Here is a 15,497-nt window from a genome sequence, read left to right as displayed (position 1 = left end):
AGGAGGCACCAGGGCTAACCTGGCAGGCTTGGCAGAGGTATGGGTCAGGGAAGGGTGGCCTTGAGGGAAGAATGACTGGGAGAGGTCGGGGAGGGAGGCAGCCTGCCTGTTCTGCCTCTTCTGCTCACTGTGCAAGCAGGACCTGGGGAAGTCCTACAACTGCAGGCTTAGAAAGAGAGAGACTGGGAGTGGAGACCTTATTGTGTGAGTGGTGGTGTAGAAAGGGTCTGCAGAAAATGTTGAGCAGATGAAGGTGTAAGACAGTGGGGTGGGTCAGAGGGGCCAGCCTGGCTGCAGTGGGGAATGTCCGTATATGCATAAAAATGAGAGGGGAGGCAGAGGTGGGGCAGAGGCATGGAAGGGGTCATAATGCTCGCTGAGATAAAGGAAAGGCCTAGGAAGGGGAGGTGGAGGGATGGAAATGAAGCCTTGGGCCTGCAGGAGGCTACTGGACAGCTTGAAATAACAGGGAAAGAAGTAGGGAAGGGAGGTGGGAGGGAAGGCAGGGGAGGGAGGCAGCGGAGGGCCCCCCTCTGCTTCTTCCACTCTGGCTCATATGGGCAGTGACAGGCAGAAGAGCACCCCCACTAGAACCACAGTGGTGTGGGCTCTGGGTCAAACTGCTCAGGTCCAGGTCCAGCTCTGCCACTCACTGTGTGGCTGTGGCCGGGTCCTTAATTTCTCCATGGTCAGACTCCTTGTCTTAGAATGAGGGTTGATCGTATTACCTACCTCATAGGTTATGTTTAGGAGGCACCCCACAAATGTTAGTGCCCATGTTTTTTGTTTGTTTTAGAGACAAGGTCTCACCATGTTGCCAAGGTGGGTCTTGAACTCCTGGGCTCAAGTGATCCACCCACCTCAGCCTCCCAAAGTGCTGGCATTACAGATATGAGCCACCACTCCCGGCCTGTGTTTGTTATTAATATTATTATAGCTGCTACTAGTTAGCTGAGTTTGTTGAACTTAATACAAATCCTTCTTTAAAAGAAATCTAACGTTTTACTATTTTTCCTGATGTTGACAGATTTAAATTTTGCTAGTTAGGAAACGAAAATGTGGGAAGTTAGAATGAAAAAAGGAGAAGTAATTCACTGTTAGGGGACCATGGAGGAGTGGGGTGATCCATGAATCTGAAGTGAGAATGGGAAGGGAACAGAGGCCATGACACAGTCAGAGATCCGCCAGAGTCCTCTCAGTGACCAGTGTCCCTCTGCAGAGCAAAGGGAATATGTGGTCCCACAAGATGGGTGGTGCTGGCCAGGTTGCCCTGCATCTTGCAGATACCTCAGAGCTGGCCTCTGAGTGAAGGCAGGTGTTAGAGTTAGAGGAGCACAGCCTCTCCTAACCAGACTGGCTGCTTTATAGCAGAGAGCTGGGAATAAACCCCAATGACAATGAGATGCCACATCATTTCATAAGCAATAATAGCACCTTGAACAATCCCAATTGTTCCCAATCTCATATAAGAGAGCAGTTCTCCAAACTGCTTCAAATGCAATAGATGCAGATGAAGGCCACCGCAAGACCCTGACACCCGGTGTCCGCAGGGGCAGGTGACAGCTGGGATGTTTGCAACTTGCCTCTGGCACATGAGGCTCAGCAATCAGTGTGGAAGGGACTCGAATTACAGTGAGAAATCTCACATCTGTACTGGCATGAAAATACAAGCAGGCAGCCACACTGACACCTTCCCTGGAACTTCTCCAGTTTCTTCTATCTGACTTGTCATTCTTGTTGTGAGCCTGCTGTTGGAGTTTGTGTGCAAAATAACAAGTTGCAAGACAAAAAGAGGAGGGAATGAGGACAAGGTGAGAAGTGAAGAGTCAACAGTCGCCTGTTCTTCAGATCTCCCATTTTATCAAGCTGGACTTTCTTTCTTCTCTGTCCCATTCCCATCCCTATGAAATCAGTGCCCACAGGACTGAGCCATTAATGGAGTTGGGAGGTGGAATACAAACTGGGGTCCTGATAGCTATGCCGTGGATATCGCCAGCTACACTCTGCAGCAGGTAACAGTCGAAATAATCTAGTTCACTTTTTCAGTTGTGAGGTTAAAAAATTGTTTTCAATTTCTCATCCTTGTGAAAAGAACTTCTGTCTCAGTTTAGGACCCCAGCTCTCCTCCTTCTTTCCTCTGTGACTTCACTTCTCCAAACCTCGGTTTCCTCATTTGCTAAATGAGGACAATAATATATACCTGGAGAAATACTACTTCCATCTGATTTTAGGGAGATAGACCAAATATCTTACTGCTAGGACATGGCCAACGGTATTCTCCTTGGAGAGGGGATGAACATGCATTCCTTGCCATTCATGTGTTTACATGGCCCTCGCCATCAAACTTGACCTGTGTCAGTCAACACCAGCAAAGTTCACCCTAAGATGATCACTCTGCCCAGGAAAGGATTCTTGGAAATCAAAGCACTGGCTGGTTCAGAAGCAGAAACATGTGGCCACCATTTCTAGTCCCCACCAGTTCCACTTCCAGATTCAAAGTAGCCTTCTGTCTCCTGCCACCCTAGAGGACACACTGGGTGTGACTGAGTAGGCAACACAGCATTCTTGGTTGTTAGGCCTCTAGGGTCATCCTGTCCCCTCTCTGGGGCATGACTCAAACTAATTCAATTTTGATGAATGAAGCCATTATTTCTTATAAAACCCTCTGGAAGATGATTCCAGATGCTGTACCAGATACTTATGCCCATTTCTGAAAGAGCTCACAGTTGGGAAGCTGAAGTCAGTCATGAAAATCACCCAGTCTGAATATACTACACTTAAACTTGGCCACAATAAACTCGAATGGAAATGAAGAGGAGGAGGAGGAGGAGGAGGCATCCTGTAAGAGATTTGGTGTTACTCCATGACAGCTCAGAAAGGAATTCCTGGTGGAAACTGCACCAGGTGGCTTTGGTGAAGTTCTTCATTTCAGCAGTAAATCTAACACCCTACCTGCCACACAGCCAAGAAGGGCCCACCCAAGGGTGGGAGAGCCATCATTGATCCTTCTTCTTCTGTTTCTCAGAAGTGAGGGGTGCTGGGCATGGTAGCTCACACCTGTAATCCCAGCACTTTGGGAGGCCAAGGCAGGCAGATCACCTGAGGTCAGGAGTTTGAGACAAGCCTGGCCAACATGGTGAAATCCCATCTCTACTAAAAATACAAAATTAGCTGGGCGTGGTAGCGTGCACCTGTAATCTCAGCTACTTGGGAGGCTGAGGCAGAAGAATCACTTGAACCCGGGAGGCAGAGGTTGCAGTGAGCCGAGATTACACCATTGCACTCCAGTCTGGGCAACAAGAGTGACACTCCATCTCAAAAAAAAAAAAAAAAAAAAAAAAAAAGTGAGGGGCAACTCATCAAGATGGGAGAAGGGGTTCTTCTTTAGAGAGCTGGCTAGGTGGCTGGATTATGAAAGTAATGATTCCATTTTAAGGGCAGAGGGACAGTGTAATTTTATTTTTGTGGTTGATCTAACCTAGATCCTGTTGAGATCAATTTTATCCTGGTCTATACAAAGCAGACATAAAGACACTGGTGAACTTACATTAAATTTTTATAGGATGATGATATGATTTGGTTCTGTGTCCCCACCCAAATCTGATGTGGAATTTTAATCCCCACGTGACAGGGGAGGGACCTGGTGGGAGGTGATTGGACCATGGGGGCAGTTTCCCCATGCTGTTCTCGTGATACTGAGGGAGTTCTCACAAGATCTGATGGTTTAAAAGTGTGGCATCTCCCCCCTCATTCTCTCTTTCCTGCTGCCATGTAAGACATGCCTTGCTTCCCCTTCTGCTATGATTTTAAGTTTCCTGAGGCCTCCCTAGCCATGCAGAACTATGAGTCAATTAAACCTCTTTTCCTTATGAATTACTCAGTCTCAGGTAGTTCTTTATAGCAGTGTGAAAACAGACTAAGACAGATGATATCAATAATCTTGTAAGTCAGTGTCCTTTCTGTGTCAGAATTGGCAATGAGTTGTGCTTAGTTCCTAAATTCCATCTCTCCAGAAGGAAAACCATGAATAATAATTGAAAAAGCACAGCACTGAGATTCAGATAACCCTGGGTTCGAGCCTCACTACTGTGTTACCCAGTACCTTTGGGCATTACTGTGTTACCCACTACCTTTGGGCATGTTAGTTAGTCCCTTAGAGGGGACTTATCTCCCTCATATCCCTTCTTGTCTGCATCTTCAGAGGCTCAGTATTCTTATCTTAAAATGAGGACAAGAATATCTTCTTAGCAGTGATGTTGTAAGATTCAATGAGATAATGTACAAGCCTGGACAGACAGACTCTCAATAACTGGTACCTTCAAGACTCTTAACAACAAGGCTGGGTATCTGTAACAGGCCTAACTACTCCATGAACTGTAACAGGATATCTCCATAAGTTGGGCCCAGGAGGCCAAAGTACAGTGCTGCAGGAGACCCAGCCCAAATCACCAGTCTCAGGGCTACCTGGATGGGGCAAGATGGTGGCTCCTGAAGTTGGAGTGCTGTCAGGGCCAGGGAACAGATGTAGCAATGGACTGCCAGTGGTTTGCTTCATTCTCCTCCTCCAGCAGCTGTAGGCTTGGGCTGCTGGGGCTCTTGCCAGGAGTGGAGGGCTGAGGGTCAAGGCAGAGAATGCAGGACAGCTTTGTCCTGCACTTTTGGAATTTGAGTATTAGCTAATAGAGCTCTCTGGCTGTCCCATCCAGCATTTGTAGAATCTCCTCTTCCTGGTCCCAGGGCCAGACAAGGACATTCTGGGCAGAAAGAAACCATCAATGTGCATAGGAAGAACAGCAGCTTCTTAATCAGTCCAGGGGACAGAGCCTAAGCTAGAACGTTGTTCTGCTCTCATTTAATTATCAAAATGATTCCTCTTCTTCTGTCCTCCCTAAGGCTGCATGCCCCAGATTCCCTGGGCCCAGTAATTGCCTCTCTGTTAATAGAAATCATCAGTACTTATTACACCAAGTGTGCCAGCTTATTTCGGCTTTTCTTGTAGCAGCATTAAGGCAAGCACTTGATAGCATATCACTAAAGTGACTCTACTTAATAACAAGAGTAAAGGCCCCTAAACTGTTCTCTTTGCTGGGAGAGCTGAGGAATCATGGCCAGAGCCTAATGAGAGGAGCTGAGGGGCTATGTGTGGGGTCTGCAATAGGGCCCTGATATGGCCCTGGGTGAGGAAGAGGCACAGGGCTCAGGAACAAGGGACCTGAGCACTCCCCCAACAGAAGTCTCCTGGGGGTTTCTGTTCTTCCATAGGGTACATAACAATGGGTAGTGACTTGAGTTCAAATTCTTGCTCTACCGCTCAGGGCTTGTAAACTTTGGCCTCCTGGAATGCCAGTCTTCTTATCTACAAAACAGGGAGAATAACATCTACCTCATAGGGCTGGTGTGAGGATTAAATGAGAACATAATGTGAAAAGACTCCACTGAGGCCGCCATGGGAGGCATACCACAAACATCTCTTCTTCCCTACCTCCCTCTTTCCTTCCAGGAGTTGATGCTATGGGATTGAGATGGCATGACATAAGTGACTGGGCCGCAACAGTGCCTGGTATGAATGCTGGTTCCTCCCTGCAGCCTCTTCAGCCTCTCTGCGTCCAATGATGGACAAACTCACCCAAGACAAGGCTGAGACAGGAGCCTCACAGTCCTGGGGTGTATGTGTATTTGGGTTGGAAACCAGGCTGGCTGCCACTATAGCTTCCAGACCCCCGTGGACAACGGTGGAGAATCCCTTTCCCCGCTCTAGTCAGTGTAGTGCTTGGGCTCGCTGTCTGCCCATCTCTGTGTCTTTTCAACTCTGCTCAGGGACCCGTCTCTGAAGAGGTGGGTGCTATGTGTGGCCTCAAGGGGACTGGGCAGGTTTGTGGTCAAATGCAGAGGTAACCTGGCCCCTTCTGATGAACATATCTTCAGGCAGCCGTCTTTAAGGTCCTAGAGTGACTCAGCAGTTCAGGGAGCAGTTATTGAACACAGACTGTGTACTTTCAAGTGAGGCTTAGAGAAGCTCCCAAAGGCCCCAGTAAACAGGGGATGGGAACCGGGGCCCAGGGCCAGCTTATCCAAAGATCTCTTCACTCCTGTGTGGGTGCCCTGCTAACAGTATTGGAGCAATTTATGGAGGGGTTTAAACTGCATCTGTTACACAGAGGGCATTGTTTAGGAAGTTTTGCTAATGTGTAAGTAACCAAATGTCGATTCTCTGGTATAACAGGCACGAATGTGTTTTCTGACAGTGTGGCCCCAAGAACATAGGGATTACTTTGCAGCAGGCTGTGCTAGTGGATAGGGAACTGTGGGGTAGGGAAGATGACTAGGGTTTCTGAATGTCAGGATGTTCTCAAGGTTCATAACTCCTAGGCAAGAATAAATCACCATCTTCTCACCAAGGAACCAAAGGACACTGCTTTGTCCCTATGTCACTGTGCTTGTTCATTCCTGTTTTGTTTTTGTTGTTGTTGTTGTTGTTGTTGTTTTTGAGACAGAGTCTCGCTCTGTCACCCAGGCTGGAGTGCAATGGCGTGATCTCAGCTCACTGCAACCTCCACTTCCCGAGTTCATACGATTCTCCTGCCTCAGCCTCTTGAGTAGCTGGGATTACAGTCATGTGTCACCATGCCTGGCTAGCTTTTTATATTTTTAGTAGAGACAGGGTTTCACCATGTTGTCCAGGCTGGTCTTGAACTCCTGACCTTGTGATCCGCCCACCTTGGCCTCCCAAAGTGCTGGGATTACAGGTGTGAGCCACTGCGCCCAGCATTCCTATTTGTTATGAGCTATATACTGTGTCCTCAAAAATTCATATGTTGATATCGTAACCCCCAGTACCTCAGAATGTGACCTTCTTTGAAGACAGGATCTTTACAGAGGTAATTACGTTAAACTGAGGTCATTAGGATGTGCCCTAATCCAATATGACTGGTGTCTTTGGAGAAATCTGGACAGAGACATGTACAGAGGGAAGGAAGCGTGAAGACACAGGCAGATGACAGCCATCCATAGGCCAAGAAGAGGGGCCTGGAAAGGATGCTTCTCTCAAAGCCCACAGGAGGAACCAACCCTGCCGACACCTTATCTCAGACCTCCAGCCTCCAGAACTGTGAGACAATAAACTTCTGTTCTTTAAGCCACCCAGTCTGTGATACTTGTTACAGAAACCCTAGGAACTAATATACTATTCTTTTTTTTTTTTAATTTTTTTTTCCTGAAGACATGCCAGTTTTATTATTAATTTTTTTTGCACACAAAACAATAAACATTTTCTAAAAATACATACAAACAAAAAGATGCATATCAAACATATTAGGAAGGTTGCACATGGGAAGATGGGGAATAGAAATGGGGGGTAGGAATTAAAGAAAATAAATGAGAGAGGGACGTTGTATGGATCAATGATAATAACTCAGTCGTCTATTTGACAAAGAAGGAGGAGAAGGAAGAGGAAGAAAAAGAAAGTGGGACAAAGGATCAGAAAGGGAGGAAAATAGAAAAAGTTAGAGTATGACTCCAGGGTAGACCTGTTTTGTTGTTGCTAGGTTGGTTGGTTGGTCTGTTATATTTTTCATATGTTTCGCCATGTTGGCCAGGCTGGTCTCGAACTCCTAGCCTCAAGTGATCAACCCTCCTCGGCCTCCTAGAATGCTGGGACTACAGGCGTGAGCCACCACGTCCAGCCCCCACATTGTGTCTGGCCTCCGTGGTAGACCACCCAGATGGGGCGGCCAGGCAGAGGTGCTCCCCACTTCCCAGACGGGGCGGCCGGGCAGAGGCGCTCCTCACATCCCAGACGATGGGTGGCCGGGCAGAGGTGCCCCTCACTTCCCAGACGATGGGTGGCCGGGCAGAGGTGCCCCTCACTTCCCAGACGGGGCGGCCGGGCAGAGGCGCTCCTCACTTCCCAGACGGGGCGGCCGGGCAGACGCTCCTCACTTCCCAGACGATGGGCGGCCGGGCAGAGGCGCTCCTCACTTCCCAGACGGGGCGGCCGGGCAGAGGCGCTCCCCACCTCCCAGACGATGGGCGGCCGGGCAGAGGCGCTCCTCACTTCCCAGACGGAGCGGCCGGGCAGAGACGCTCCTCACTTCCTAGACGGGGTGGCGGCTGGGCAGAGGCGCTCCTCACCTCCCAGACGGGGCGGCCGGGCAGAGGCGCTCCTCACCTCCCAGACGATGGGCGGCCAGGCAGAGACGCTCCCCACCTCCCAGACGGAGCGGCGGCCAGGCAGAGGCTGCAATCCCAGCACCCTGGGAGGCCAAGGCAGGCGGCTGGGAGGCGGAGGCTGCAGGGAGCCAAGACCACGCCACCGCACTCCAGCCCGGGGAACACGGAGCACTGAGTGCGCGAGACTCCGTCTGCAGTCCCAGCACCTCGGGAGGCGGAGGCGGGCAGACCATTCGAAGTCAGGAGCTGGAGAGCAGCGTGGGCAACATGGCGAAACCGCGCCTCCAGCCAAAGGACAAAAAGCAGGCAGGGGTGGTGGCGCACGCCCGCAATCCTAGGCAGCCCGCAGGCCGAGGCAGGAAAATCACGGGAGCCGGACGCAGGCGCAGGGAGTGTGCAGCAAGTCGAGTATACTCCAGCCTGGGCCACGGAGGGAAGAAAAAAGAAAAAAAGAAAGAAAGAGGACGAAGGAAGGAAGGAAGGGAGGGAGGGAGGGAGGGAGGAAGGAAGGAAGGAAGGAAGGAAGGAAGGAAGGAAGGAAGGAAGGAAGGAAGGAAGGAAGGAAGGAAGGAAGGGAAGGAAGGGCTATTCTTTTAATTTTTGCTTGAAGCTTAGTATCCCCTCTCCAGTTAGGAAGAAAAGGTTGATGTCTTCCTGTTCCTGGCTGATACTGTTTCGTTCAGATCAGCTTGACAGTTGGTTTTACTGGTGATACTGGACCCTCTCCAGTAATGGAAAGAGAGAGGCAGAAATGTGGAGAAACTGAGGTAGAGACCAGCAGTGTCAAAGCAACAGGGACAGGAGGTGACGTGAAGGGCTACAGCCGCAGAGAGAGACGGGAAGGGGCCATGGGTCTGCACAGGCCTCGGCAGTGACTGGCTGCCCCCCGCTCATTTCCAAAATGCCAGATGTGCGTGAGTAATTACAGAGGTTTTCTCTGGGCAGCCTCCCCGGCTGGTTCTCGTCTATCCCTCACAGGCGCATAATGGAATTAAATGTGAGTCCACTGCAGTTCTGTGCAGTGACTTATGCCACTGCAGTCAATAAAACCCACTCTCGGAAAGAAACTAGATTACAGGTCAGGAAAGGGTGGGCAGTCGCTGAGCCGCCTCTGATCGTTCCCTGTGGGGGGTCTTCCACATGCCTCCTCTCTTCATTTCTACCAAATTACCCATTGCGGGGCCCTCGCTTTGGATTTGTTACTTAGATTGACTTTGCCTCGGTTCCTCTGACATTGATGTGGCACCACAAAATTATGCAGCATGGGATCCAGAGGAGTTTTCAAAGGAGGCATTTTCTCTGATACCTCACTGAAAGTTCCAGCCATGTAAACGTTGAAGGGGGCCTCTGAGCGCAGGCATGGGGGCCCTTGCTCCTGATGCCTTCTAGAGGAGGAAAGGTCATGCAGTCTCCAACCAGGGAGTCTTACCTTACATGGGTGAGGATCTACTCCATATGTTTCCAATGTCTGTGCTTTTCTTAAGAAGTTCAGCTCTGATGTTGCTGGTGTTTGACCACTAGAATAAAGAAAATGAGATGATTTCAAGGTGTCTTGTTCCCACAGGCTCCCCTGAGGTAAACTCTCTATGAAGACGTGCTCAGGGTGAGCCACACATCTCAATTTGTTTAGGGTGTGCTCCCTGCTTGGTTCTAGGACCAACTTCAGAGACTCCTGCTAGAGTCTCTGACTGTCTTCAAATGTTTTCAGAGTGAGGCAGGCTACATAATGAATTACTTGGGCTGAGTGTAAACAATGGGGAGTGGTGGGGACTGTGGCAGCACCACCTTAGCTCTGAGATTCCCATCACTGAGAATGCAGGGCCCACTACTTGGGAGGCTGAGGTGGGAGGTGGGAGGATTGCTTGAGCCCAGGAGTGTGAGGTTTCAGTGAGCTATGGTCACAGCCCTGCACTCCACCCTGAGTGACAGAATGAGACCCTGTCTAAAAAAAAAAAAAAAAAAAAATGCAAGGCTCAGCTAGATATTGTGATTTTAAAAGAAAAGTCAGAGATACTGATTTTTATGTGGTATTTCACAATTTAAAATACTATGGGGTAAAACAAAATACATCTGTAGGCTGGGGGCAGGTCATAGGCTTCTCATATGTGATCTGTTCTAGACTGAAATATAAAGAAGGGGCTCATGTAGCTGGCTGGTGCCACCCAGCCCTCTTCCTTTGCCAAAAGGAAACACAGGAAATTAGGGTGAGGAGAAGCAGGAGACAGTGCTGAGCTCCCATGCTCCACAACAGCTGTCTGTCCATAGGGTGATGACCATGAAAAGGAAAGACGCTGAAAAAGGCAGAGATCAGCTCCGGCTCCAGGCCATCTGAAGGGGCCTTTGGCATCACCCCTTCCCACTGCCTCTTTAGCAGGTGTGTCGATGGGCTCATTGCAGACCCAGTGGCAGAATAACCATCAGGCTCTTGCCTGGGTCCAGAGCCCTGCAAAGCGGATGTACTTCTACAGATACAGGGTTGGCTTCAGTGAGGAGGGGTGGACAGCTTGTGAAGTCAACATCTCTGATGGCTGGTGGACAGGACTGCACGTTGCTCGTTTCTAAGCTTATTTGCTTCAGGTGATATGGCCAGGCAGGAAGATAAGCTGACCCCAGGCCAGATTCCCCCTAGTGTCCCTCTGGAGAGGCATTAGGCAGCACCTTTATGTGCCAGCTTCTGTGCTACCTGCTGGAAAATATATGAAGAAACACAGTATACAGTCTGTGCTCTCAAGAGCCCATATCACAGTTGCATAAAGGAAGTATGGACGTATTTTTACGTTATGAAGACGAGGCAGGACCTGTGGAAAAAGTACCTGTGGAAGGGGGTATTACTGTGAATAAAGACTTCTGCATCCACTAGTGTACCTGAGGCACAGGGAAGGTAAGTTAGGAAAATATTTGTGTGGCAAGCAAAGGGCTGGCTAGAGCACAGCTTCCCTTTCCAGGGAGTGTCCTCTGTCTGCAGGAGGAGTGGGCCCTGTGGGCTCCATTTACCTTTGGAGTTGGCCCAAACCTCCAGGGTCCTCAAAGCGGGCATCATTTCCTGGGGGATCCCCTGCTTTGAACTAGGTTTCTGGAGGGCTGTCCCTACTATTCTGATGTCTCCTAAAGCCCTCCAGGCAGTTCCAGCACATCCCTGATCTCTTTGACGGAACCATGAGGACCCTGCCCCCAACACCACAGGCCCGTGTTTATTCTGACTTTTACCACAAGGGGTCGCTATTCCCTAACAGAGTGACTCGAGGAGCCATGGGGCCCTGCACCTGGGAAGGCACACCCAGGGAGAGGGGCGGGAAGCATCCAAGATTCCATTTGTTCGGTGTTGGTGTCGCCATTCCGCTGGGAAGGTCAGGAACCCCTCCTGCCACAGAGCATGGGCAGAGGGGTCTGTTTACAAAGGCTAAGGAGGCTTTGGGTTATATTTGTTGGTAAAATCATTGAGTGAAGGGTTTCTGGGGGCCTGTGGTCGGGGAAGGAACAAGTTGAAGCTTAGTATTAGCATTAGAAATATCCGGCTCTGCTCCCTGTTGCCAGGCATAGTCTTTCCTCGGAACAGTACATACACAAACCTTTTAAAATATTTTTTAAAAGCTGTAATGTATTATAATGACACCATAACTTTTTTTATTTTTATTTTTTTGAGACAGGGTCTCGCTCTGTGGCCGAGGCTGGCATGCAGTGGTGCAATTCCAGCTCACTGCAACCTCCGCCTCCCGGGTTCAAGGGAGTCTCATGCCTCAGACTCCTGAGTAGCTGGGATTACAAGCGTGTGCCACCACATCTGGCTTTTTTATTTATTTACTTTCATTTTTAGTAGAGACAGGGTTTTCGCCATGTTGCCCAGGCTGGTCTCGAACTTCTGGCCTCAGGTGATCTGCCCTCCTCTGCCTCCCAAAGTGCTGGGATTACAGGTGTGGCCACTGCGCTTGGCCAACACTGCATTCTATATCCTTTTTTTCCTCATAGTTTGTCAGTTTGGGGAATCTGTGCGGTAACCAAATGGAGCCCAAACACCCTATTGTTGCTTTTTAAAATCAGGCTTTGTAGAAAATCCTACTTCATGTGGGTGAAAGGCTGCATTAATGCTGTTTTATGGTATTCAGCATATTCTGGGCAAAGTGAGAGAAGCTGAGAAAGACGAGCCTCCACACTTGAAACCACATTTCCTCCACTTCCCTCTGTGCAAAGTCGGGGACTCTAGGTAGGGTATGGGGGGCGGCCTGAGTTAGGCGGGGCTGAGGACATACTCCTGAACCAGAGTGTTCCCAAGACACCCTCAGCATTTATGAATCAGCCCTGCGCACTCCATCCTCCACTGAGAAGCCACCTGTCACACTGTCACAGACTAAGAGCAGAGGCCTGCCCTTTTTCACATCCTCACTCAACCTCTCCTTTTTCTTTTTTTTTTGAGATGGAGTCTCGCTCTGTCACCTAGGCTACAGTGCAATGGCGCAACCTCAGCTCACTGCAACCTCTGCCTCCCGGGTCCAAGCGATTCTCCTGCCTCAGCCTCCAGAGTAGTTGGGATTACAGGCACCTGCCATCATGCCTGGCTAATTTTTGTATTTTTAGTAGAGATGGGTTTTCACCATGTTGGCCAGGCTGGTCTTGAACTCCTGGCCTCAGGTGATCCACCTGCCTCGACCTCCCAAAACGCTGGGATTACAGCTGTGAGCCACCACGCCTGGCCTTTTTCTTTCATCTTTTTTATCTTATGCAATTTCCTTTGTTTATCTTTTCCTTTTCCTCAGTTCATGCTTTCCTCTGTATCTTCATTAAATATCGTAGTGAGGCAGATGCCTTTCAAAGGCCAATCCCTCTCTGTTTCCCCTATAACACAACTTCTCCCTTGTCTTTAAGCTTCAGGCTAAATCGCTCTTCTTGGAGAGGGAGCCTACAGGGCTTGTGGCTGTGACTTGTGCTGTCAGTGTATCACTGACAATGGTACATCTGCGGTCAGGAAGGCTGGGGAGTGTCACTCTGTGTCAGTGAACAGTCTGCGAGAACAGAGGACACGGCGTGGAGCCTGCGTGCTCAGGCTGTGGAGAAGCCACAGTGTTCCAGGCCTGACTAAGTGCCACGTACCTGAGTTCTGTCTTGTGAATCTCGGCAATTTTCCTTTCCAGCTTCTCTGAATGTTTAGGGAAAAACTGGAACTTGGAGCTGTAGCCTTCAGGGTGTTTCCCTGAGTCATAATCCCCAATCTCCGCTTTCAAAAGGAAGGTGGAAGAAAACAATTGTGGAGACAGGTAAATCATAATTGACAAAGCAACAAGAGATTAGCACACAGAGCAAAAGCCAAAATACACATCAGATTTATAAGAAACAGTGGATTCTGAGCACGGCTGTGGGCTGGGCAGAGGGCAGGCCCTTCAGGAGCATGTCCACCTTTGTTTTTCCAGGTGCACACATTGGGTTGGCATTCAAGTCTATGCAGAGAGACAGAGAGCTGACCTTGTGTTCTGAGGTCACCACAAGTAAATTTACAATGAAAGAGCAGAGGCCTGCACTATGGTCCTCATCCATTCTGCCATGAGAAGATGGTCTGGGAGCAATGGCCTTCGTGGCAGCACAGGAAGTGTTGAGCTTGATCAGAAAGGGAGATCCTCTTGGGCCTCAGCCAGATCAGAAGTCTAAATCCTAGTTTGAGGATGTTAGCAGGGACACAGTAAATTGATGAATGAGCTGCGATCCAAATTCAGAACTCAACCCTCAGTTCAAATCAAATCAAATGAATAAATTTGAATAAATATTCATTAAAGGCTGACCAGGTGCCAGGTTCCTTCGAGAGGCCTACAGAGTGGGAAGCCTGGCTGTAACCAGAAAGTATCGTTGAGTTCAGAAGCATCAAGTTCTTTTTTTTGTTTGTTTGTTTTTAGATGGAGTCTCGCTCTGTCGCCCAGGCTGGAGTGCAGTGGTGCGATCTTGGCTCACTGCAAGCTCCGCCTCCTGGGTTCATGCCATTCTCCTGCCTCAGCCTCCCGAGTAGCTGGGACTACAGGTGCCCGCCACCACGCCTGGCTAATTTTTTGTATTTTTAGTAGAGATAGGGTTTCACCATGTTAGCCAGGATGGTCTTGATCTCCTGACCTTGTGATCCACCCACCTCGGCCTCCCAAAGTGCTGGGATTATAGGTGTGAGCCACCGAGCCCGGCCCAGAAGCATCAAGTTCTAAGGCTCATTTCTCAAGTCCCTGCCAGGTGTGAGCCTTTCTCCTCCAGCTGTTCACAGAGAGAGTTTATCTCTAAACCTGGTAAGATCTCAGAGCAGTAAACTTTAGGAGGGCAGAAGACCCACGGTACTTTCCACACCCAGGTCAGAATCCAGCTTTTTCCACGTGAAGCTCTCCACAGGGAGGATGGTGGGTATGACAAAAGAAAGAGGAGGGGCCAGCTACTCTGCGGGTGCCCTTTTTCCTTCCCAGGTGAGAGCCACAACCACTTCAGATGTGAAGTCTTGAGGGAGGAGAAATATTAAGAGGAAAACGTGCCCTCCTCCCATGGCTAAATATTGTACTTGGGGCTTGTACTTTTTCACTACAAACCTACTCACTGTGTCTTCCAAATTACTTGGGAACTTCTACTGTTAGCAAGAGACCCAAGTCTGAAGTCTGGGGTGATCTTGAGCCTTGCAGTCTTTTTTTTTTTGAGACAGGGTCTCACTGTCATCCAGGCTGGAGTGCAGTGGCATGATCATAGCTCGCTGCAGCCTCGACCTCCTGGGCTCAAGTGATCCGCCCACCTCAGCCTATAGCTGAGACTACAGGTGAACACCCCAGGCCTGGCTTTTTTTTTTTTTTTTGAGACAGAGTCTCGCTCTGTCACCAGGTTGGAGTGCAGTAGCGTGATCTCAGCTCACTGCAACCTCTGCCTCCCATGTTGAAGCTTCCCGAGTAGCTGGGACTACAGGCGCGTGCCATCACGCCCAGCTAATTTTTGTATTTTTAGGAGAGATGGGGTTTCACCATGTTGGCCAGGATGGTCTCGATCTCTTGACCTCATGATCTGCCTGCCTCAGCCTCCCAAAGTTCTGGGGTTACAGGCGTGAGCCACCATGCCAGGCCTAATTTTTAATTTTTTTGTAGAGATGGGGTTTCACTCTGGTGCCCAGGCTGGTCTCGAACTCCTGGACTCAAGTGATCTTCCCACCTCGGCCTTCCAAAGTGCTGGGATAACAGTTGTGAGCCACTGCGCCTGGCCCAGAGTCATTTATATTGATTTTATTTAGAAAGTTCCAAATGGAAAACATCAATGTCGGACATCAAGTACTTTTTTGAAGGAAAATGAATGATTGGGTAAAACTGTAAAAAAAACTAGAGTTTAAGACT

At 49.4% G+C, this 15,497-nt stretch overlaps 1 protein-coding gene across 16 annotated transcripts in view; it reads right to left on the bottom strand.

Annotated features, from left to right (window-relative positions):
• Positions 1-15,497, bottom strand: part of FRMD5 (FERM domain containing 5) — a 351,142-nt gene that overhangs the window by 23,396 nt on the left and 312,249 nt on the right. For all 16 annotated transcript variants that reach the window (XM_032175396.2, XM_032175402.2, XM_032175399.2 and 13 more), the window contains 2 exons: positions 13,255-13,378; positions 9,599-9,686 (listed from right to left, as the gene is read on the bottom strand). In XM_032175396.2, coding sequence (XP_032031287.1) covers positions 9,599-9,686; positions 13,255-13,378 — 212 coding nt within the window. The remainder of the gene's footprint in view (positions 1-9,598; positions 9,687-13,254; positions 13,379-15,497) is intronic.

Source organism: Hylobates moloch, unplaced genomic scaffold, assembly GCF_009828535.3.
Source record: "Hylobates moloch isolate HMO894 unplaced genomic scaffold, HMol_V3 SCAFFOLD_14, whole genome shotgun sequence".
NCBI classification, from domain to species: Eukaryota; Metazoa; Chordata; class Mammalia; order Primates; family Hylobatidae; genus Hylobates; species Hylobates moloch.
The sequence above is the reverse complement of the archived record's forward strand: the minus strand, read 5'-3'. Positions and strand labels throughout refer to the sequence as shown.